Here is a 26,551-nt window from a genome sequence, read left to right as displayed (position 1 = left end):
TCAGTAACCACAAGAATGCTGTGGGGAGTATTACATCATTTTTGTTCTGCCAAGGCAGTAAGGAAAATGTATCTATATGATGTATACAGATTTGTATGAATAATGTATACAGATGTATATGAATGATGCATCACATATCACTGTGCATTATAACATGATTACATAGCAAAATGTGTATATATTACTCCAGTAGAGGGAACATATCACAGCCAGCAACATTGCAGACAGAACATTTGTTCATTTGGTAATCTCACTGTGCACATAAGGTTTGTCTTATTACACTGACATATATATCATAGGGTTAATAGGAGATGCCTTGTGGGGGTTGATAAGAGATGCTTTGTGGAAGGTCTAATTAATATATGGTGTGGGTGAAAACCCACTGGATGTAGTAAGAAGTTATCAAGATTGCAAGATATGTGCATGTGTGGGTAGAGAGGAGAGCGAGTGGCTCCAAGTGAAGGTTAGTCTGCAATAGGGGTGAGTCATGCTACCATAGCTGTGTAATTTGTTAATGGATGGAGTGGTAAGGGAGGCAAAAGCAAGGGCCTTGGAAAGAGGGATGAGTATGCAGTTTAATTGAGGTGATAGGAGCCTGAGAAGTGAGTCAGTAATTGTTTGCCGATAACACGGCTCTGATGGCAGGTTCAAGTAAGACTCTGCAAAAATGGATGTCTGAGTTTGGGAGAGTGTGTGGAAGGGGGATGTCATGAGTAGATGGGAATAAAAGCAAGGTCATCAGGTTTAGTAAAGCAGAAGGACTGGTTAATTGCAGTTTGAGTGTCAATGGAGAAAATTTAGATACCTGGGAGTGGATATGGCAACAAATGAAACAACAGAAGTAGAAGCAAATCACAGGTTGGGTTAGGGGTCAGTGGTAATGGGAACATGAAGGAATGTGTGGAAAGAGAGGTCATTATCTGGGGGGGGGAGAAAATTGATATGTCTGAAAATACAGTAGTCTCAACAATGTGTGGATGCAGGGCATGGGCTATAGATGAGAATGTGCAAAGGAGGGTTAGTGTGTTGAAAATGAAATGTCTAGGGGCAATACTTGTGGGTGCTTTAATCGAGTAAGTACTAAAAGAATAAGAGAGAGGTGTGGCAATAAGTTGAGTGTGGTTGAGAGAGCAGAAGAGGGTGTACTAAAATAGTTCAACATCAAAAATTCACAATTCAACCCTGCCATAACATCTACAAGCTGGGCAAAGCAATATCATCCAATTTATGGTAATCCCTAAACAATCAAAAGCAGGGAATGTTACATGGGTACCATAATTCTATTTCATGTCAACAGCTATTCCATATACACTAGAGATTTATTCACCCTTGTATGGAGTACTGCACTGCTCACAAATCTGGGATGAATTCATCAACCATCTCTCTATTGGCAAGAGTGGAATCTAAAGCCTCCTGTCTCATTAATTCTCCAGGTATGAGCTCTCTTCAACCACCCCTTTCTATACACCATGAAACTGCTGCCTTCTTGTTCTACAGGAATTGTTTCATTTGGGTCACTGCTCTCATGAGTTGTCTGCATGTCCTTCCCATCAAGGACTGGATCCAAGGAATAATTTAGGTTACTGCCTGCCATAGGTTTTGTATGGAGACCAGTCGGTCAAGAACAGCCTATTATGACATCTGTCATTCAATAGCTAAGCCGTTGTATAGTCTCTCTTTTTCATCTTTCCCTGTTCTTAAACCTTTCTACCTTTAAGAGTCAAATCAACTACCACCAGTGGAACAGTGATTATTTCCTACATTCTTTTCCCCAAACTTTTTCTTTTCACCAAGATGGCCTTGATTGGGGCATATTTTACCCATATTATGACAGTCACTGTAAAAAAGTAAACACTGAAGCTTAAATTTACATTTTGACAATATTGAGTACTTAATACCCTGATAGCAATTAAAAACTGGAGTGAGAACTCCAGCAGCAGTAACACTAAAAATAACAAGAGCACATATGATTCAGTGATCAATATCATGTAAAAAAAAGAGGAAAACAATATTAAGCAAAAAAAGAAAAAAAGGATATGCAATTACCAGAGAAAGAATTGAAAAGCTGGACAGAAAAAAACTGCAAATGTTGACAAGGATATCAAGGCCAAAAAATTTATGGCTTTTCAAAGAAGGTAAAAGATATGACAGCAACACCAAGATATCATGCCAAATGTTAATCAATCAGTATAAGTCTGTGTTCAGCACAAGACGATATACAGATGACAAAATATCTAATCAATAAGATGAGCATTCAACTACAGATACTGATTATTATTTTCTTATAATACCTAATTACTGTTTCCCGCATCAGTGAGGTAGCACCAGGAAATTCATTAAGAATGGCCCATCCACTCATATACACACATACATACATAAAGGCCCATACACACATATATACATACATATACATATCAACATATACATACACAGACATATACATCTATAAACAAGTACATATTCATCCTTGCTTGCCTTCAACCATTCCTGTCGCTACCCCACTCCACAGGAAACAGCATCACTACTCCCTACTTCAGCAATCTAGCACCAGGAAAACAGACAAAAAAGGTCACATTCATTCACACTCACTCTCTAGCTCCCTATCCACATCCAGGCCCCACAGACCTTTCCAAGGTTTACCCCAGACAGTTCACATGCCCTGGTTCAGTCCATTGACAGCATGTTGATCCTGGTATGCCACATCATTCAACTTCACTCTATTTCCTGCATGCCTCTCACCCTCCTGTATGTTTAGGCCCCGATCACTCAATTTCTTTTTCACTCCATCCTTACACCTCCAATTTGGTCTCCAGCTTCTCCTTGTTCCCTCCACCTCTGACACATATATCTTCTTTGTCCATCTTTCCTCACTCGTTCTCTCCATATGTCCAAAACACTTCAACACACCCTCTTCTGCTCTCTCAAAGACACTTTTTATTTCCACACATCTCTCTAACCCTTTCATTACTTAATCAAATCACCTCACACCACATATCGTCCTAAAACATTTTCTTCCAACACATCCACCCTCCTCTGTACAACTCTATCTATAGCCCATGCCTCGCAACCATATAATATTGTAGGAACAACTATTCCTTCAAACATACCCATTTTTGCTCTCCAACACAACTTTCTCTCCTTCCACACATTCTTCATTGCTACCAGAATCTTCGCCCTTTCACCCACCCTGTGGCTTACTTCTGCTTCCATGGTTCCATTTGCTGCATAGTCCACTAGTAGATATCTAAAATACTTCATTCCCTTCAATTTTTCTCCATCCAAACTTACATCCCAATTAACTTGTCCCTCAACCCTACAGAACCTAATAACCGTGCTCTTATTCACATATATTCTCAACTTTCTCCTTTCACACACTTTTCCAAACTCAGTCACCAACTTCTGCAGTTTTTCCCTTGAATCAGCCACCAGAGCTGTATCATCAGTGAACAACAACTGACTCACTGCCAAGGCCCTCTCATCCCAACAGACTGCATACTCGCCCCTCTCCAAAACTCTTGGATTTACCTTCTTAACCAACCCATCCATATACAAATTAAACAACCATGGGGACATCGCACACTCCTGCCACAGACCAACCTTCACTAGGAATCAATCACTCTTTTCTCTTCAAAGCAAATTACATGTGACAGCTAGAGAAATGTAATAAAGGACACAACCAAAGTAAATTGCAAATCACATATAAAGAATGAATGTGAGCAAATTGGCAACAAAATAAGAAAGAAAAGAAAAGACCAACTTAAATGGAACTCAGCACAAGAACCTCAAGAGAACCCAGTTATCATCCCTGAAAAGACTAAGATGACAGCAAAACCTTTGATTATGTTACCTGGAAAAAGCACTGGTCAATCCAGTATGGCAAACATACATACCATGACATATTCCTATGAGTCCACGGAGAAAATGAAACACGAAAAGTTCCCAAGTGCACTTTCGTGTAATAATCACATCATCAGGGCGTCCTAGCTTCATCTCTTCGATGTATATCGACTGACTGTTATATTCCTCTCTTGTGTCTCTCCTGATGATGTGATTATTACATGAAAGTGCACTTGGGAACTTTTCGTGTTTCATTTTCCCCGTGGACTCATACGAATATCCTGATCACACGCAAAATTGTGATCCTTTCCACCATGACATATATATATATCACCAATGCCCAGAAGAGGGTCTGAGATGGTACCAAAACAGTATTGCACAATTACCCAAACATCACAAAACTCATATTCATGAGTGATAAAAATACACATACCGTAACACAATACTGTATCACAAAGGACTGGTGATAGGGAAAACCTGGTTTAAGAAGAGAGATATACATAAGTATACGTATGTAAATAGGAGAGATGGCCACAGAGCATTATTGGGTTGTGTGTTAATTGATAGGCACATGAAAGAGAGACTTTTGGATGATGGTGTGCTGAGAGGGGCAACTGGAGGGTGGTCTGATCATTATCTTGTGGAGGCAAAGGTGAAGATTTGTAGAGGTTTCCAGAAAAGAAGAATGTTGGGGTGAATAAAGTGGTAAGAGTAAATGAGCTTGGAAAGGAGACTTGTGAGGAAGTACCAAGGGAGATTGAGTGCAGAATGGAAAAAGGTGAGAGCAAATGATGTACGGGGAGTGGGGGAGGAATGGGATGTATTTAGAGAAGTAGTGATGGCTTGTGCAAAAGATGCTTGTGGCATGAGAAACGTGGGAGGTGGGCAGATTAGAAAGGGTAGTGAGTGGTGGGATGAAGAAGTAAGATTGTTAATAAAAGAGAAGAGATAGGCATTTGGACGATTTTTGCAGGGAAGTAGTGCAAATGACTGGGAGATGTATAAAAGAAAGAGGCAGAAGGCCAAGAGAAAGTGCAAGAGGTGAAAAAGAGGGCAAATGAGAGTTGGGGTGAGAGAGTATCATTGAATTTTAGGGAGAATGAGAAGATGTTTTGGGAGGAGGTAAATAAAGTGCATAGGACAAGAGAACAAATGGGAACATCAGTGAAGGGGGCTAATGGGGAGGTAATAAAAAGTAGTGGTGAAATGAGAGGGAGTGAGTATTTTGAAGGTTTGTTGAATGTGTTTGATGATAGAATGGCAGATATAAGGTGTTTTGGTCAAGGTGGTGTGTGAAGTGACAGGGTCAGGGAGAATGGTTTGAGGTAGTGAAGGAAGCGGGAAGGGAGTGGGGGGCTGGAAATCCTCCCCTCTTATTTTTTTTTTAATTTTCCAAAAGAAGGAACAGAGAAGAGGGCCAAGTAAGGATATTCCCTCAAAGGCCCAGTCCTCTGTTCTTAACGCTACCTCGCTAATGCGGGAAATGGCGAATATTATGAAAAAAAAAAATGTGAGTAGGAGAGATGGCCTGAGGGCATTATTGGATTATGTGAAAATTGATAGGCATGTAAAAGAGAGACTTTTAGATGCTAATGTGCCGAGAGGGGCAGCTGGAGGGATGTCTAATCACTATCTTGTGGAGGCAAAGGTGAAGATCTTTAGAGGTTTTCAGAAAAGAAAAGAGAATGTTGGGGAGAAGAGAGTGGTGAGAGTAAGTGAGCTTGGAAAGGAGACTTGTCTGAGGAAGTACCAGGAGAAATTGAGTGCAAAAAGGCAAAAGATGAGAGCAAATGACATAAGGGGAGTGGGGGAGGAATGGGATGTATTAAGGAAGCAGTGATGGCTTGCGCAAAAGATGCGTGTGGCATGAGAAAGGTGGGAGGTGGGCAGATTAGAATGGGTAGTAATTGGTGGGATGAAGAAGTAAGATTGATAGTGAAAGAGAAGAGAAAATCGTTTCGACGATTTTTGCAGGGAAGCAGTGCAAATGACTGGGAGATGTATAAAAGAAAGTGGCGGGAGGTCATGAGAAAGGTGCAAGAGGTGAAAAAGAGGGCAAATGAGAGTTGGGGTGAGAGAGTATCATTAGATTTTAGGGAGAATAAAAAGATGTTTAGGAAGGAGGTAAAGAAAGTGCATAAGACAAGAGAACAAATGGGAACATTGGTGAACAGGGCAAATGGGGAGGTAATAACAAGTAGTGATGAAGTGAGAAGATAGAGTGAATATTTTGAAGGTCTGTTGAGTGTGTCTGACGATAGAATGGCAGATATAGGATGTTTTGGTCGGTGTGGTGTGCGAAGTGAAAGGGTCAGGGAGAATGGTTTGGTGAACAGAGAAGAGGTAATGAAAGCTTTGCAGAAGATGAAAGCTGGCAAGGCAGTGGGCTCGGATGGTACTGCAGTGAAATTCATAAAGAAAGGGGGTTACTGTATTGTTGATTGGCTGGTAAGGATATTTAATGTATGTATGGATCATGGTGAAGTGCCTGAGGATTGGCGGAATGCAGGCATAGTGCCATTGTACAAAGACAAAGAGGATAAAGGTAAGTGTTCAAATTACAGAGGCATAAGTTTGTTGAGTATTCCTGGGAAATTATATGGGACAGTATTGATTGAAAGGGTAAAGGCATGTACAGAGCATCAGATTGGGGAAGAGCAGTGTGTTTCAGAAATGGCAGAGGATGTGTGGATCAGGTGTTTGCTTTGAAGAATGTATGTGAGAAACACTTAGAAAAACAGATAGATTTGTATGTAACATTTATGGATCTGGAGAAGGCATATGATAGGGAGGATAGAAATGCTTTGTGGAAGGTTATAAGAGTACATGGTGTGGGAGGTAAGTTGCTAGAAGCAGTGAAAAGTTTTTACCAAGGATGAAAGGCATGTGTACAAGTATACAGAGAGGAAAGTGATAGGTTCTCAGTGAATGCCAGTTTGTGGCAGGGATGCATAATGTCTCCATGGTTGTTTAATTTGTTTATGGATGGGGTGGTTAGGGAGGTGAATGCGAGTGTTTTGGAAAGAGGGGCAAGTATGCAGTTTGTTGTGGATGAGAGGGCTTGAGTAGCGAGTCACTTGTCATTTGCTGATGATACAGTACTGATGGCTGCTTCGGGTGAGAAACTGCAGAAGTTGGTGACTGAGTTTGGTAGTGCATAAAAGAGAAAGTTGAGAGTAAATGTGAAAAAGAGCAAGGATATTAGGTTCAGTAGGGTTGAGGGGCAAGTGAATTGGGAGGTAAGTTTGAATGGAGAAAAATTGGGGGAAGTGAAGTGTTTTACATATCTGGGAGTGGATTTAGCAGCAGATGGAACCATGGAAGCGGAAGTGAGTCACACGGTAGGGGAAGGAGTGAAGGTTCTACGAGCTTTGAAGAATGTGTGGATGGCAAGAACGTTATCTCGGAGAGCAAAAATGTGTAAGTTTGAAGGAATAGGGGTTCCAACATGTTATATGATTGCGATGGATGGGCTATAGATAGGGTTGTGTGGAGGAGGGTGGATGTGTTGGAAATGAAATGTCTGAGGACAATATGTGGTGGGAGGTGGTTTGATCAAGTAGGTAATGAAAACATAAGAGAGATGTGTGGTAATAAAAAGTGTGGTTGAGAGAGCAGAAGAGGGTGTGTTGAAATGGTTTGGACACAAGGAGAGAATAAGTGAGGAAAGACTGACAAAGAGGATATATGTGTCTGAGGTAGAGGGAAGAAGGAGAAGTGGGAGACCAAGTTGGAGGTGGAAGGATGGAGTGAAAAAGATTTTCAGCGATCGAGGTCTGAGCATACAGGAGAGTGAAAGGCATGCAAGGAATAGAGTGAATTGGAACAATGTGGTATACCAGGGTCAACATGCTGTCAATGGATTGACCCAGGGCATGTGAAGCATCTGGGGTAAACCATGGAGAGGTATGTGGGGTCTGGATGTGGAAAGGGAGCTGTGGTTTCTGTGCATTACACATAACAGCTAGAGACTGAGTGTGAATGAATGTGGCCTTTTTTGTCTGTTACTGGCACTGCCTTGTTTGTGGGGTGAGGGGATGCTATTTCGTGTGTGGCGGGGTGGCAACTGGAATAGATGAAAGTAGCAAGTATAGATATGTACATGTGTATATATGTATATATCTGTGTACGTATATGTATGTATACGTTGAAATGCATATGTATACATATGTGAGTGTGTGGGCGTTTATGTATGTACATGTGTAAGTGGGTAGGTTGGGCCATTCCCTGTCTCTTTCCTTGTGCTACCTTGCTAATGCAGGAGATGGCGGTTAAGTATAATGAAAAAGAATATAGTAAAAATGGTGAAACAAAATATCAAAGATAAACTAAATTAAATGGATCAGAGTTCTTTACTAAGAGAAAATTCAAAGTGGTGAAAAATGGATCAATGTCTGAAAAATAGAATGCTCTATCAGGAATACCAAGAGGAAAGGCATTAGTTTCAATGATATTCACTGAGTACCTATGACTTTAAACACATACAGGGAAGTAAAGGTAAGTACAGCTAGGTGTTTTGCAGGTAACACAAAAGGAAAACTGCAAATATGCTTGAATATACTCTATAAATGGACAGAAGAGATCTTGGTGGAATTTAATACAGAGAAATTTGAGAAAATTCTACAAAGACCCATCAGGAAAAAAAAGAGTGAAGAAAATGTCAAATGAAGTAAGAATGATCATAACTAGAAACCTGAATTCAGTGAGCATATCTATAAGATATCAATATCAAGCCAAATAATGAGTGGTATGATGATTATACAGGTGATCCCTGACTTACGATGGTTCGTCTTACAATTTTTCAACTTTACGATGGTGTGATAGCAATACGCATCTAGTAGAAACTGTACTTTGAATTTCTAATTTTGATCTTTTCCTGGGATAGCGACATGCAATATGATACACTCTCATGATGCTGTGCAGCAGCAGCAAGGCACAGCTTCCAGTCAGCCAAACAATCATGAGTGTAAACAACCGTTACTCTAAAGTATACTGTGGTGCCAGTGTTTTTTTGTGTTTTGTGTTTTTGCATCCCATCATGTTTACAAAATCCCCATCTGTGTCTCCTGCCTTTGGTGATAAGAGGAAGGTAATTACTCTTGAGATGAAATTAAAGATAACCGCACAGCATGCAGGCAGCAAGCCAGTAATGGCCATTGAAAAAGAGTTAGAACTTTCGCAATCAACGATCTCGACCATCCTAGAGGATAAGAAGCAAATCAATGATGCAGTGAAATCTTCAGCACTGGTTAAATCCAATGTCATCACGAACATAAAAGCTGGGCTAACTGATGATATGGAAAAATTACTTTTTACATGGATGGAAGACCAGATACAAAAGCAGATACCCCTGAGCCTCTCAATGATCCAGACAAAGGCAAGAAGTCTTTCCGATATGCTAAAACAGCATGCCAATGATCCTACATATACGCAAATGTTTACAGCAAGTCATGCGTTTTTCCAACGCTTCAAAAGGCATCAAAATTTTCATAATGTACAGGTTAGTGGTAAGGCAGCAAGTGCCTGATGATTACGGATGAAAAAAGTAAATGTTCTGAGAAGGTTTAAGGTATGCTAGGCTAAGCTATGATGTTCGGTAGGTGAGAAGTAAAGCATTTAATGTATTAAATGTATTTTTGACATGATATTTTCAACTAATGACGGGTTTATCGAGGAGCACCTGTAACTTTCAAAATGAAATACAGAAAGCTAATAACAGAAATTTCTTCTGTTTCTATCGAGGATGTAAGGCATGTGTACGTGTAGGAAGAGAGGAAAGTGATTGGTTCTCAGTGAATGTAGGTTTGCGGCAGGGGTGTGTGATGTCTCCATGGTTGTTTAATTTGTTTATGGATGGGGTTGTTGTTAGGGAGGTGAATGCAAGAGTTTTGGAAAGAGGGGCAAGTATGAAGTCTGTTGGGGATGAGAGAGCTTGGGAAGTGAGTCAGTTGTTGTTCGCTGATGATACAGCGCTGGTGGCTGATTCATGTTAGAAACTGCAGAGGCTGGTGATTGAGTTAGGTAAAGTGTGTGAAAGAAGAAAGTTAAGAGTAAATGTGAATAAGAGCAAGGTTATTAGGTACAGTAGGGTTGAGGGTCAAGTCAATTGGGAGGTAAGTTTGAATGGAGAAAAACTGGAGGAAGTAAAGTGTTTTAGATATCTGGGAGTGGATCTGGCAGTGGATGGAACCATGGAAGTGGAAGTGAATTATACGGTGGGGGAGGGGGCGAAAATCCTGGGAGCCTTGAAGAATGTCTGGAAGTCGAGAACATTATCTCGGAAAGCAAAAATGGCTATGTTTGAAGGAATAGTGGTTCCAACAATGTTGTATGGTTGCGAGGCGTGGGCTATGGATAGAGTTGTGCGCAGGAGGGTGGACGGCTGGAAATGAGATGTTTGAGGACAATATGTGGTGTGAGGTGGTTTGATCGAGTAAGTAATGTAAGGGTAAGAGAGATGTGGAAATAAAAAGAGCGTGGTTGAGAGAGCAGAAGAGGGTGTTTTGAAATGGTTTGGGAATATGGAGAGAATGAGTGAGGAAAGATTGACCAAGAGGATATATGTGTCGGAGGTGGAGGGAACGAGGAGAAGTGGGAGACCAAACTGGACGTGGAAAGATGGAGTGAAAAAGATTTTGAGTAATCGGGGCCTGAACATTCAGGAGGGTGAAAGGCGGGCAAGGAATAGAGTGAATTGGATCGATGTGGTATACCGGGGTCGACGCGCTGTCAATGGATTGAATCAGGGCATGTGAAGCGTCTGGGGTAAACCATGGAAAGTTCTGTGGGGCCTGGATGTGGAAAGGGAGCTGTGGTTTTGGGCATTATTGCATGACAGCTAGAGATGGAGTGTGAACGAATGGGGCGTTTGTTGTCTTTTCCTAGCGCTACCTCGCACACGAGGGGGGAGGGGGATGTTATTCCATGTGTGGCAATTGGCGATGGGAATGAATAAAGGCAGACAGTGTGAATTGTGTGCACGGGTATATATGTATGTGTCTGTGTGTGTATATATATGTGTACATTGAGATGCATGGGTATGTATATTTGCGTGTGTGGATGTGTATGTATATACATGTGTATGGGGGTGGGTTGGGCCATTTCTTTCGTCTGTTTCCTTGCGCTACCTCGTAAAAGCGGGAGACAGCGACAAAGCAAAATAATAAAATAAAAAAATAACAAATGTTCAGTGTATAACCAAGTAGAAAAAGTAAATACTATCACTTAATATGGCCACCAGCAAAACAAATGGAAAGAAATGTTACAGAAAATATATCAACATTTCACAAGCAAAGCCAATAGTCTGAAACATATGAAATATCACAAGATTGAAAAAGCTCAAAAATCACAGCCCAGAAAAAAGGGAAAAATGCATGATAATGTATTGTATGCTTAGCGGCAAACTGAGAGCATCAAGAATAGTTCTAAGTCTGAAAACATTTCAACATAGAAGACTTTTTTCATACCTGATTACTGTTTTCCCACATTAGCAAGGTTAGCACCAGAAACATACAAAGAACACATTTGTTCATATCTATTCTCTAGTAATCATGTGTAATACACTGAAATCACAGCTCCCTATGCACAACCAGGCCCCACAGACCTTTCTGTGTTTTACCCTGGGTGCTTCCCATCCCCTGGTCTGGTCCACTGAGAGCATGTTGACTCCTGTATACCATATCGCTCCAGTTCACTCTCTCGCATGCGCACCTTTCACCCTCCTGCATGTTCAGGCTCCAATCACTCAAATTTTTTTTTCCCTCCATCCTTCTATCTCCAATTTGGTTTCCCCATTCTTCTTGTTTCCTCCACCTCTGACACATATATCCTCTCTGTTAGCCCTTCCTCACTCATTCTCTCCATATGTCCAAACAATTTTAGGACACCCTCTTCTGCTGTCAATCAAACTTTTTTCATTACTTCACATATCTCGTACCTTTTCATTACTCAACATGATCAAACCACCTCACACCACACATTGTCCTAAAACATTTAATTTCCGAATATAAACCCTCCTCTGCACAACCCTATCTATAGCCCAAGTGTAATAGCCCATGTGTAATACACTGAAATCACAGCTCCCTATGCACAACCAGGCCCCACAGACCTTTCTGTGTTTTACCCTGGGTGCTTCCCATCCCCTGGTCTGGTCCACTGAGAGCATGTTGACTCCTGTATACCATATCGCTCCAGTTCACTCTCTCGCATGCGCACCTTTCACCCTCCTGCATGTTCAGGCTCCAATCACTCAAATTTTTTTTTCCCTCCATCCTTCTATCTCCAATTTGGTTTCCCCATTCTTCTTGTTTCCTCCACCTCTGACACATATATCCTCTCTGTTAGCCCTTCCTCACTCATTCTCTCCATATGTCCAAACAATTTTAGGACACCCTCTTCTGCTGTCAATCAAACTTTTTTCATTACTTCACATATCTCGTACCTTTTCATTACTCAACATGATCAAACCACCTCACACCACACATTGTCCTAAAACATTTAATTTCCGAATATAAACCCTCCTCTGCACAACCCTATCTATAGCCCAAGCCTTGCATCCATATAATATTGTTTGGACTACTTGTACCTTCAAACATACCCATTTCTGCCCTCCCAGATAACCTTCTCTTTCCACAAATTCTTCAGAGCCCCCAGAACCTTCGCCCACTTGCCCACCCTATGACTCGCTTCTGTTTCCATGGTCCCATTTCCTGCCATGTCCACCTCAAGATATCTATAACACTTCACTTCCTCTAAATTTTCTCCATTCAAAGTCCCATCCCAACAAACATGTCCCTCAACCTGCTGAACCTCATAACCTTTCTTTTATTCACATTTACTCTCTACTTCTTCCTTTCAAATATTTTTCCAAATTCAGTCCCCAACTTCTGCAGTTTCTCGGTTGAATCTGCCACCAGTGCTGTATCATCAGCAAACAATAACTGACTCGATTCCCAAGCCCTGTCATCCACCAAAGACTGCATACTCTAGCCCCTCCTTCAAGACTCTCAAATTTACCTCCCTCATACCCCATCCATAAACAAAATATAAAACCATGACAACATCATACACCCCTACTGTAGACTGACCTTCACTTGGAACCATTCACTCTCCTCTCTTCCCACTCGTACTTGTGCCTTAAGCCCTCGATGAAAACTTGTCACTGCTCCTAAGAGCTTTCCTCCCACACTATATATCCTTAAGACCTTCCACAAGGCATTACATGCTTTCTCCAGTTCAATAACTGCCACACACACACATCCTTCTGTTTCTCTAAGCATTTCTCACACATTCTTTAATGCAAGATATGTGTACGAGTAGGTAGAGAGGAGAGTGACTGGTTCCCAGTGAAGGTTAGTTTGCAGCAGGAGTGTGTGACTCTCCTTAATGTACTCATGACATTTACCCCATCACCCACCCTATGGTTCACTTCAGCTCCCATAATTTCCACCCACTGCGGTGTCTACTACCAAGTATTTAAAACTTTTATGTTCTTTAATTTACAACCTCAAAGTTTTCACTCTTTTCCCTCCACTTATCACTATTATCAAAGATTTATGTTCTTTCAAGTTTTATTTTCTCATCTATCAATTTCCTTAAAGCTAAAAGAAGTTGGAAGGCTACCTGCCTAGGTATTGGGAGGATTAGTGACAGCTGCATAGCAAGCCAGCATTTCGGTGGTTGTCAAGTTGCACTCCTATGACCTAGGTGGCTGTCTATTCTTTCTGCCTCACTCACACGTGGACTTCTGGTATTCTGTCCACAAACATACAATCTCTTCTTGTCATACATAAGAAATGACAAAACATGACTCATACAGCTCATTCTTCATAGCTAAATTTTCCTGTGGTGAGCACAATGCAGCAGAACTACCATTTGGTTAAATGGTAGGAGCGATAGATAAAAATAGAGGGTAGGAACATTAAGGCAGGAGCATTAGGCAGAAGTAGGTAAGAACATTAGGCAAGATCATTAGATAGTAGTCGGTAGAAACATTAGGCTGTAGCCTCTGCAAACACAGTTTCCCTCTGCCAGTAGCCTGTTAAGGGTGAAGCACTAGAGGCTAAGAAGCGGCACAGAAATTTACTACTTATGAAGATCTTTATTGCCATGGCCACCTCCTTAAGGGAATTCCAGGAGGGAACAGGAATCAGATATATAGATAGACAGATAGATAAAATGAGCACAGAGCCATGTGGCAATGAGACCTAAAATAGCAATTGATGTCACACAGGACTTTGTACCAATTTCACCTTCCACAAGAGGAGCCATTCTGCATATATGATTTACATGTCAAGTGTAACTACAGCTTTCTTCACCTGAAGCAAATGAAATGCAACATTAAGACAATACACTAATTTTACTGCTCAAGTTAAACATTTATGATCAAAGGAGTATCTTGGGGATTGATCTGTCAAACTAGTTTTGCACAGCAAACAAATGCAAAAAAGTCAGACTGAAGCTATTGACCTAAGACATGTCAAATTGTACATTTTCTTTTGATTTACAAAAAATTTGGCCTCATCTGATCATAGCAAAAGAAATGCATAATACATAATGTTCACCTATGAACTAACTATAGTACCTTCTGCCCAAGATGATAGTCTCGCCTGCGGAAAGGAGCATGCTGGCCCTTTAGTCCAACCCTCTGTCCTAGACCATAGCTTCCTTCTCCAGCTGCTGCTTCTGCTGCAGTCAGTTGTCTCTGTTTCAGCAACCTTGTGAGAAGCACATTGGTTACCTGCAAAACATAATACTACTTGTTAAACCTACCTACATCTAAATGGTCGAGATGACATCTTAATAACTTATGGATAAATTTTATCAAAAATTAAAGGGCAAAAAACTTGAAACCAACAGTATATTTATCAGCTGAAAGTGAAATGAACACGATGTACATCTCCGGTCTGAATATACACATCAGGAAGCAACCAAAGTTTTTATCTTGCCCATTTAAGAACCGTTACAATGGTGCATGAATTTTTCCAAAGCTTGCTGCGTGGTGCTGTAGACCACACCACCATTTCATCATTGTTCACCCACTTAGGATTTGAAGGGGTAGTGTTCTGTGCTTTTCTCAATCATTTTTGTGGTTTTGTCCTTACTATGACATCCAAAAGATAATGACAAGTATAATATAGCAAAGAAGCATGTTACATTTAACATGTAGAAATTTAAAACTCAATAGCAACCACATAAGGGCAAGTCAATGTGTAACTAAAAAGAGCATCATGGTGTTCATAATATGATCATACATATCAAAAGTAAATTGGAAAATTGTGGTTTGAGTAAGGACACTGACATGCACAGAACACAGCATGGAGATAGACCAGCAAATAAGGCCATTCTTCTTCAGTTCCTGGTGCAACACTGCCAGTGCAGAAAATGGTAAGCAAGTATGCAAAAAAAAAAATTGCATCTTTGCAAATTAAGCTTGAGCTACGGAAAATAAAAGGATCACCATGTTCCCATAATGGATCACTTAGCAAAAAAAAAATTACTCTCATGAAAGATAAGATGCTAGATGAAAGTGAAAAATGCTCTTCCATATACATGATATGACTATCCTAAACAATACAATGTAATCTTTATTGATGATCAATAATTTCTTTAAAATGATAATGAAGCATAAACAAAAATGCCAATATACAAGACATTAAAAGTGCAACAATGATCATCGTATGAGCACCATATTGCCTGGCATAAGAAATGCTCACAGCAGGTAGCACTAGTCTTTGTATATTTTGATTTTTTCATGATACAAAACATTATCATAAAGTACTTAAGTAAAAAACTTTCCTTTCAGCTATCAATATTATCATTACTATATTTGTTAAGCCAGTGTGCAGTATTCTAGCATTTAAACAGATCTTTCATCTTTAATTCTTTTCCAATGGACAGGTGGTGGAATTAGCAGCTATGCACCTTAAGTGGAATAAATTTTGCAGAATTAAGAATCACACCCTCTGTCCTACAGAGGCAAAAAGTGGGGATATGTACTTCCTTGGGGAAGGTTTACTACCCTGCTATGTTTTAAACACTCACTTCAAATGACATAATTCTAATCAATATAACAATGGTCACTGACATACAAACAACCATAAACCAAAAACCTCAACATAATCATTCAATACTTATTAAATTACTTTGTTTTTTTTTTGTGCAGTTTTAAAATCAGCTGTAACATAAGTTTATAATACTTTTGGCAGTATTATGAAAATATGTCACACAAGAGATTAACAAAATACCTCTGAAAAACATGGAAAAGGTTTATCTACCACCTATCTTGATGAATAAATTCTCACCTGTAACAAACTTGCAATGACTGCCAAAACAGCCACAGACCGCCATGATATGATGCTTGATAGGAACCTTGGAAACATCCCAGTGAACATTACATTCAATATCTACTCATGCCAAGGTCAGGAGTACAGGTCATCTGTGTCAGTCATGATCTGTGGGATGCTCATGAATATCAATAATGGTTCTACAGTAATCAAAACAATGCAAATTATACAGAATGTGATCAAGAAAATTAAGCAAAAACTTGTAACTACAGGTTTTAGCTTTTTTAAAGAGTTTGGAAAACCAGAGACAATCACTCATCAGTCTGAAAAATAGAACTTTTTATTATTCTACTATCACCAATTAAAGACTAAATTAGCCAACCAAAACATCAATCAGCACCAACTGAATAAAGTCTGGAATTATCTGACTTACTGTACGTCACCAGATATCAAACTGGTCCTCCTGGAAATGTATCATAATAAGACAAGACCCTTGTCATATAATTGAAAAACATGCTACAGGCTACGTTTCAACAAAAAAGAATCTGCAATCTGCATTTTCATTATGGAGTTATACACTAGGGCACCAAATGGGGAACTATAAAAGGTAGTTACCATTTTGCAGTTACAAAACACTGGTAGGTCAAATGACATAATGCCATTAAGCACTCTGATTGCCCAGTATAAGATGGCACTTAAATGTCAAATATTATTAAACTGTTAAGCTTTAACTTCAATAAAAGTTGTTGATTTGCATCACTGCAATAAAGGGATGTTCACTGCATTAAACTTTATAAATGAAAAATCTATAATGGGAGAATAAGTTGCACCCCACCTTTCAATCTTAACAAACCTCCAAAATGGGGAAGGAGCATGAAAATCATGGAAAAAGTGGGGTTAAGTATCATGTACTTCAAACAAACATCACAAACAAACAAAGCTAACCCATCGTAGTTTCGCCAAGCAACCCCAATCCTTCTTATGCATATGCCATATTTGGAAAAAAATACCACAACCAGATAAAGAAAACTCTCATAACAAAACATGTCAGGGGCACATAAAACCTCTTCGTTACTTGCACAAACATCATTCACACACGAGACATCTTGGGATAGCCAACAGCCATATTAACGGGCTGGTCAACCATGAGAGCAACATAATATAGCAATGATGCACTGTTAGCAATCAGTGTATATTGACTACTCAGTGTTTAATGGCTTAATGTCATCCGACTTTCTAGTGCTGTTTAACAACACAATAACTATAGTAAATTTTACTCTACATATGCTGCAATTCAAACTTAAAAATATTACCTACAATGTACCGTATTACTAATCTATGGATTACATTAACACATGTATGTAGTGATTTACACTACATTCTCTTATCCCATCACTTGAAACAGCTCTCTCAAAAAAGGGCAGGACACTGAAGATGAGATGATGGGTTAAATAACATAAGTAGATGCATGCTCCATGGAATATTTGTGTCACCTACAGTGAAACTTGAAAACATTAGAGCGAAATACAAGTGGGTGGAGATATTCATTTATTTATCTATTTATATTATTATACTTTGTCGCTGTCTCCCACGTTAGCACAAGGAAACAGACAAAAGAATGGCCCAACCCACCCACATATACATGTATATACATACCTGTCCACAGATGCACCTACACATACCAATACATTTCAACGTATACATATATATACATACATAGACATATAAATATATACAAATGTACATAATTCATACTTGCTGCCTTTATTCACTCCCATCACCAACCCGCCACACATGAAATGACACACCCTACCCCCGCATGTGTGCAAGGTAGTGCTAGGAAAAAACAACAAAGGCCACATTCATTCACACTCAGTCTCTAGTTGTTATGCATAATGCACCAAAATCACAGCTCCCTTTCCACATCCAGGGCCCCACAAAACTTTCCATGGTTTTACCCCAGACACTTCACATGCCCTAGTTCAATCCATTGACAGCACATCGATCCCGGTGTGCCACATCGTTCCAATTCACTCCATTCTTTGCATGCCTTTCACCCTCCTGCATGTTCAGGCCCCCATTGCTCAAAATCTTTTTCACTCCATCCTTCCACCTATAATTTGGTCTCCTACTTCTCATTCCCTCCACCTCTGACACATATATCCTCTTTGTCAGTCTTTCCTCACTCATTCTCTCCATGTGACCAAACCATTTCAATACACCCTCCTCTGCTCTCTCAACCACACTCTTTTTATTACCACATGGGAAACAAAAGAAGGAGTCACGTAGGGAGTGCTCATCCTCCTCGAAGGCTCAGATTGGGGTGTCTAAATGTGTGTGGATGTAACCAAGATGAGAAAAAAGGAGAGATAGGTAGTATGTTTGAGTAAAGGAACCTGGATGTTTTGGCTCTGAGTGAAACAAAGCTCAAGGGTAAAGGGGAAGAGTGGTTTGGGAATGTCTTGGGAATAAAGTCAGGGGTTAGTCAGAAAACAAGAGCAACGGAAGGAGTCACACTACTCCTGAAACAGGAGTGAAGGGAGTATGTGATAGAGTGTGAGAAAGTAAACTCTACATTGATATGGGTCAAACTGAAAGTGGATAGAGAGAGATGGGTGATAATTGGTGCATATGCACCTGGGCCTGAGAAGAAAGATCATGAGAGACAAGTGTTTTGGGAGCAGCTGAGTGAGTGTGTTAGTAGTTTTGATGCACGAGACCAGGTTATAGTGATGGGTGATTTGAATGCAAAGGTGAGTAATGTGGCAGTTGAGGGAATAATTGGTGTACATGGGGTGTTCAGTGTTGTAAATGGAAATGAAGAGCTTGTATATTTATGTGCTGAAAAAGGACTGGTGATTGGGAATACCTGGTTTAAAAAGAGAGATATACATAAATATACATATGTAAGTAGGAGAGATGGCCAGAGAGCGTTATTGGATTACATGTTAATTGATGTGCTGAGACGAGAGGTGCAACTGGAGGGATGTCTGATCATTATCTAGTGGAGGCGAAGATTAAGATTTGCAGAGGTTTTCAGAAAAGAAGAGAGAATATTGAGGTGAACAGAGTGGTAAGAGTAAGCGAGCTTGGGAAGGAGACTTGTGTGAGGAAGTACCAGGAGAGACTGAGTACAGAATGGAAAAAGGTGAGAGCAAAGGACGTAAGGGGAGTGGGGGAGGAATGGGAAGCAGTGATGGCTTGCACAAAAGATGCTTGTGGCATGAGAAGCATGGGAGGTGGGCTGATTAGAAAGGGTAGTGAATGGTGGGATGAAGAAGTAAGATTATTAGTGAAAGAGACGAGAGAGGCATTTGGACGATTTTTGCAGGGAAATAATGCAAGTGACTGGGCTATGTATAAAAGAAAGAGGTAGGAGGTCAAGAGAATGGTGCAAGAGGCAAAAAAGAGGGCAAATGAGAGTTGGGGTGAGAGAGTATCATTAAATTTTAAGGATAATAAAAAGGGGGTGACTGTATTGTTGACTGGTTGGTAAGGTTATTTAATGTATGTATGACTCATGGTGAGGTGCCTGAGGATTGGCGAAATGCGTGCATAGTGCCATTGTACAAAGGCAAAGGGGATAAGAGTGAGTGCTCAAATTACAGAGGTATAAGTTTGTAATTTGACTATCAGTAAATTTTAGGGAGAATAAAAAGATGTTCTGGAAGGAGGTAAATAGGGTGCGTAAGACAAGGGAGCAAATGGGAACTTCAGTGAAGGGCGTAAATGGGGAGGTGATAACAAGTAGTGGTGATGTGAGAAGGAGATGGAATGAGTATTTTGAAGGTTTGTTGAATGTGTCTGATGACAGAGTGGCAGATATAGGGTGTTTTGGTCGAGGTGGTGTGCAAAGTGAGAGGGTTAGGGAAAATGATTTGGTAAACAGAGAAGAGGTAGTAAAAGCTTTGCGGAAGATGAAAGCCGGCAAGGCAGCAGGTTTGGATGGTATTGCAGTGGAATTTATTAAAAAAGGGGGTGACTGTATTGTTGACTGGTTGGTAAGGTTATTTAATGTATGTATGACTCATGGTGAGGTGCCTGAGGATTGGCGGAATGCGTGCATAGTGCCATTGTACAAAGGCAAAGGGGATAAGAGTGAGTGCTCAAATTACAGAGGTATAAGTTTGTTGAGTATTCCTGGTAAATTATATGGGAGGGTATTGATTGAGAGGGTGAAGGCATGTACAGAGCATCAGATTGGGGAAGAGCAGTGCGGTTTCAGAAGTGGTAGAGGATGTGTGGATCAGGTGTTTGCTTTGAAGAATGTATGTGAGAAATACTTAGAAAAGCAAATGGATTTGTATGTAGCATTTATGGATCTGGAGAAGGCATATGATAGAGTTGATAGAGATGCTCTGTGGAAGGTATTAAGAATATATGGTGTGGGAGGCAAGTTGTTAGAAGCAGTGAAAAGTTTTTATCGAGGATGTAAGGCATGTGTACGTGTAGGAAGAGAGGAAAGTGATTGGTTCTCAGTGAATGTAGGTTTGCGGCAGGGGTGTGTGATGTCTCCATGGTTGTTTAATTTGTTTATGGATGGGGTTGTTAGGGAGGTGAATGCAAGAGTCCTGGAAAGAGGGGCAAGTATGAAGTCTGTTGGGGATGAGAGAGCCTGGGAAGTGAGTCAGTTGTTGTTCGCTGATGATACAGCGCTGGTGGCTGATTCATGTGAGAAACTGCAGAAGCTGGTGACTGAGTTTGGTAAAGTGTGTGGAAGAAGAAAGTTAAGAGTAAATGTGAATAAGAGCAAGGTTATTAGGTACAGTAGGGTTGAGGGTCAAGTCAATTGGGAGGTAAGTTTGAATGGAGAAAAACTGGAGGAAGTGAAGTGTTTTAGATATCTGGGAGTGGATCTGTCAGCGGATGGAACCATGGAAGCGGAAGTGGATCATAGGGTGGGGGAGGGGGCGAAAATTTTGGGAGCCTTGAAAAATGTGTGGAAGTCGAGAACATTATCTCGGAAAGCAAAAATGGGTATGTTTGAAGGAATAGTGGTTCCAACAATGTTGTATGGTTGCGAGGCGTGGGCTATGGATAGAGTTGTGCGCAGGAGGATGGATGTGCTGGAAATGAGATGTTTGAGGACAATGTGTGGTGTGAGGTGGTTTGATCGAGTAAGTAACGTAAGGGTAAGAGAGATGTGTGGAAATAAAAAGAGCGTGGTTGAGAGAGCAGAAGAGGGTGTTTTGAAATGGTTTGGGCACATGGAGAGAATGAGTGAGGAGAGATTGACCAAGAGGATATATGTGTCGGAGGTGGAGGGAACGAGGAGAAGAGGGAGACCAAATTGGAGGTGGAAAGATGGAGTGAAAAAGATTTTGTGTGATCGGGGCCTGAACATGCAGGAGGGTGTAAGGAGGGCAAGGAATAGAGTGAATTGGAGCGATGTGGTATACAGGGGTTGACGTGCTGTCAGTGGAGTGAATCAAGGCATGTGAGGCGTCTGGGGTGGACCATGGAAAGCTGTGTAGGTATGTATACACGTGTGTGGACATGTGTATGTACATGTGTATGGGGGGGGGGGGGTTGGGCCATTTCTTTCGTCTGTTTCCTTGCGCTACCTCGCAGACGCGGGAGACAGCGACAAAGTATAAAAAAAAAAAAAAAAAAAAAAAAAAAAAAAGTTTTTTGAGTATTCCTGGTAAATTATATGGGAGGGTATTGATTGAGAGGGTGAAGGCATGTACAGAGCATCAGATTGGGGAAGAGCAGTGTGGTTTCAGAAGTGGTAGAGGATGTGTGGATCAGGTGTTTGCTTTGAAGAATGTATGTGAGAAATACTTAGAAAAGCAAATGGATTTGTATGTAGCATTTATGGATCTGGAGAAGGCATATGATAGAGTTGATAGAGATGCTCTGTGGAAGGTATTAAGAATATATGGTGTGGGAGGCAAGTTGTTAGAAGCAGTGAAAAGTTTTTATCGAGGATGTAAGGCATGTGTACGTGTAGGAAGAGAGGAAAGTGATTGGTTCTCAGTGAATGTAGGTTTGCGGCAGGGGTGTGTGATATCCCCATGGTTGTTTAATTTGTTTATGGATGGGGTTGTTAGGGAGGTGAATGCAAGAATTTTGGAAAGAGGGGCAAGTATGAAGTCTGTTGTGGATGAGAGAGCTTGGGAAGTGAGTCAGTTGTTGTTCGCTGATGATACAGTGCTTGTGGCTGATTCATGTGAGAAACTGCAGAAGCTGGTGACTGAGTTTGGTAAAGTGTGTGAAAGAAGAAAGTTAAGAGTAAATGTGAATAAGAGCAAGGTTATTAGGTACAGTAGGGTTGAGGGTCAAGTCAATTGGGAGGTGTTTGAATGGAGAAAAACTGGAGGAAGTGAAGTGTTTTAGATATCTGGGAGTGGATCTGGCAGCGGATGGAACCATGGAAGTGGAAGTGGATCATATGGTGGGGGAGGGGGCGAAAATTCTGGGAGCCTTGAAGAATGTGTGGAAGTCGATCGCTGTCTCCCGCATTTGCGAGGTAGCGCAAGGAAACAGACGAAAGAAATGGCCCAACCCACCCCCATACACATGTATATACATACATTCACACACGCAAATATACATACCTACACAGCTTTCCATGGTTTACCCCAGACGCTTCACATGCCTTGATTCAATCCACTGACAGCACGTCAACCCCGGTATACCACATCGCTCCAATTCACTCTATTCCTTGCCCTCCTTTCACCCTCCTGCATGTTCAGGCCCCGATCACACAAAATCTTTTTCACTCCATCTTTCCACCTCCAATTTGGTCTCCCTCTTCTCCTCGTTCCCTCCACCTCCGACACATATATTCTCTTGGTCAATCTTTCCTCACTCATTCTCTCCATGTGCCCGAACCATTTCAAAACACCCTCTTCTGCTCTCTCAACCACGCTCTTTTTATTTCCACACATCTCTCTTACCCTTACGTTACTTACTCGATCAAACCACCTCACACCACTCATTGTCCTCAAACATCTCATTTCCAGCACATCCATCCTCCTGCGCACAACTCTATCCATAGCCCACGCCTCACAACCATACAACATTGTTGGAACCACTATTCCTTCAAACATACCCATTTTTGCTTTCCGAGATAATGTTCTCGACTTCCACACATTCTTCAAGGCTCCAAGAATTTTCGCCCCCTCCCCCACCCTATGATTCACTTCCGCTTCCATGGTTCCATCCGCTGCCAGATCCACTCCCAGATATCTAAAGCACTTCACTTCCTCCAGTTTTTCTCCATTCAAACTCACCTCCCAATTGACTTGACCCTCAACCCTACTGTACCTAATAACCTTGCTCTTATTCACATTTACTCTTAACTTTCTTCTTTCACACACTTTACCAAACTCAGTCACCAGCTTCTGCAGTTTCTCACATGAATCAGCCACCAGCGCTGTATCATCAGCGAACAACAACTGACTCACTTCCCAAGCTCTCTCATCCCCAACAGACTTCATACTTGCCCCTCTTTCCAAAACTCTTGCATTCACCTCCCTAACAACCCCATCCATAAACAAATTAAACAACCATGGAGACATCACACACCCCTGCCGCAAACCTACATTCACTGAGAACCAATCACTTTCCTCTCTTCCTACACGTACACATGCCTTACATCCTCGATAAAAACTTTTCACTGCTTCTAACAACTTGCCTCCCACACCATATATTCTTCATATATTTATATATTTTTTTTAAGAAAATATATAAATATATGAAGAAAATATGGTTTTTCATTAATCTATGTAAATAATATTTGAGTGTGTATATATTGTTTGCTGCTTAATTAATGCTCATAATCTAAAAAGTATGTTTATTGTAAATAATTTGTAAAAGATGTGAAGGATGAAAAAAACGTGTGTAATGTGCTTTGGTGCATGTTGAACAAAATCAAATGTAAAAACATGCCCCTAAGCATCGTATACTTACAAAAATAAATAAACATCCATGCTACCAACCAGGGTCTTACCTTGTCAGTACAACATGCTCCACACCAATTCAGATGAAGTTCTTATACTTTTATGGGTTTTACTTCAATAACATATGACAGAAATATTCTGTAAGTAATCATGTATTTTAGAATTTATTTGGCGCACATGATAAGTGTAATTTTATATCGCAGCCACAGGTTGTTAAGGATTAAAATCAACAGAACCTATGAAGCCTCACCCACCTTGCAAGTCATACTGCCTTTATGTAAATATCATTTTTGGATTATACTTTCATCACTTTTGTCTACCTATCTTCAGTGGATATTGACATTTAAAACATGGACTTAGAACACAGTGTCAGTATTTCTGAAGTTTAAGGGCACCACCAAAGTAACTCAAGAAGTGGAAGAAATGCATGCAAATGGACATAGCCCTGCCTAATATCACATTTGATGAGAAAAAATAAGAAATCACGTAGCAACAATCCAAATTACTTCTAATGTATAGGGGATCAGTTGCTATGTATTTCTTCAAAATCCAGTATTTTGTGTGGTGTCCATAGAGTAAAATCTTATTTAACTTTTATCATATAATATTCCTAGAGCCAGGAGTGATCCCATGCTTTGAAAGCTTGAGGACCAAGTAACTTGCATTTAGATTAAACTGAAAAAGAAAATGGTAACAAAACTCATTCCAATGAATGACTAAATGAAGTATTGGAAAACAATCATAAAATCTCATGCATACTCCATTCTTTCGGCCCCGTGATTGCAGAAATTGAAGACTACTGGTTCTAGAGCCACTACCTTTTTCACTTAAATGTGATCAATAGAAAAGAACGCATGACTGGACTTGGTACTGGTCCCCGAGGTCTCCAGGCTCCAGGAGGAGTTGAGATGAATTCATAAGAAATCTCAGAACATGCAATAAAGTCTTGGCTTAGGTCCTAAATCAAATTAGATTCCTAGGTTAATTCCTCAGCACTAGGTCCTTAGACGAAGTTAGGTAATATGGCTACTCTTAGATCATGTTAAGTTAGGTACTAAAATATATTCTTACAATGATTACTCCTCAGTTACACTGAGTTAGGTCCAAAAATCGATTCTTACAACCTAGTCCCAAAGACTACACCTTGGACATAATCTAGGAACCTATCCCAACCTAACGAAAAGATCTAGCCTTAGCCATAAGCTTAGGACTCAACCTAAGATCTTATCATGAAACGCCTCTTGTGAACTCATCTTCACCAGATCTGGGAACTAAAGAGATCGGAGTCCAGTAATGGTTCCACACAGATATGTCTTCCAATAACTTTTCCCAAATCTTATTATATTCCCCACAACATATCCTGCCGACCCACACAATGGCGGGACCAAAGCGGAATTTTAAAAGTCACGTTCTTTAACTACCCAATAACCAATAAAAAGCACCAGACAACGTTCTTTTAAACACAAATCCCTTAAGACACATAAGAGGTTAACACCCCCAAAGAGAAGCAGTAACTCGACACATTACCTACCTACACATAAGATGAGACAACCCCACAGCAATATGGAGAGACGCATCTACTTCCCGTCTCTTCTTCTGTTTACTTTCATTTGAAAAGAGACAGATGACGAGACAGACAACTGTATCTTGTTGGGTATTGGGTGTCGCCGTCCTCCAGGCCTGACCATGTGTTGTCCCGCCTCAGCTGCCACCTACCGTGAAAATATATAGTTGACCACATTACCATATGTAACACTACATCAGACGAAAGAACTACTTAGCAAAACACTATTACATTACTTATATGTAAAATTCTTTGTGTTAATGCCATGAAAATGCTTGATAAATAACTTGCACACGTACAGGCGAACAATTGTATAGTTCATAGAGCGTCATTAAGGGGTGGCAGCGGTGGTGTTGGTTTGTTTACACTGCCGCTGTTCGCACAACAAATCCGGATTTTAAATCGGATTTCTTACTGAATAATATTATTTTTGAAGAATCTCTACACAATAAATGAATCATCAGTCGATATAACTCTGAAATACCTGAACTTATTTCGAGTATAAGCCTGAATGATTTTTTCTTTATTTAACGATCATGATACATTTCTAGTGCGATTTTTTTCTTCTATGCTGTAAAGCCGTCTTATGTCCGTGCTACAAAAACACCTCAACCTTCTTCCTACCGTGCATTTAATAAATGAAGGTATCTCGATAATACATTATTCTTATTATCCTCATAAGTGATAAATGTTTCATCAACCATCCTCACAAGAGACTTTCTTGCTTCAATAGGATCAAAATGATGACAATCAGCTTTTCCAGACATGGCTGATTTTACCAGATACATCCCATGAGCAAAACTATGCGTGCACCCATCTACGCCATGTCAGTTGAAAAAATAAATCAGAGTTTATTCATAGAGAAAATATTACTATGGAAATCAATTTTACCTTCTCAGGTATTTGTAGACATTTGAAAGTGGAGAGGTTCCAGGTTGAAGAAGAGAGGAAAGGAGGGA

At 40.4% G+C, this 26,551-nt stretch overlaps 1 protein-coding gene across 2 annotated transcripts in view; it reads right to left on the bottom strand.

Moving 5' to 3' along the window:
* LOC139765270 (beta-1,4-glucuronyltransferase 1-like) overlaps positions 1-25,956 on the bottom strand; it is a 52,101-nt gene extending 26,145 nt beyond the window's left edge. For both annotated transcript variants that reach the window (XR_011716630.1, XM_071692626.1), the window contains exons 1-4: positions 25,892-25,956; positions 25,560-25,740; positions 16,140-16,289; positions 14,420-14,575 (exon numbers count right to left, since the gene is read on the bottom strand). Coding sequence is in view for 1 of the 2 variants with exons in the window: in XM_071692626.1 (XP_071548727.1) it covers positions 14,420-14,575; positions 16,140-16,229 (246 nt within the window). In the remaining variant the exon portion in view is untranslated. The remainder of the gene's footprint in view (positions 1-14,419; positions 14,576-16,139; positions 16,290-25,559; positions 25,741-25,891) is intronic.
* Positions 25,957-26,551: the final 595 nt, after the last annotated feature.

This window comes from Panulirus ornatus, chromosome 53 (assembly GCF_036320965.1).
Source record: "Panulirus ornatus isolate Po-2019 chromosome 53, ASM3632096v1, whole genome shotgun sequence".
Classification (NCBI taxonomy): Eukaryota; Metazoa; Arthropoda; class Malacostraca; order Decapoda; family Palinuridae; genus Panulirus; species Panulirus ornatus.
The sequence above is the reverse complement of the archived record's forward strand: the minus strand, read 5'-3'. Positions and strand labels throughout refer to the sequence as shown.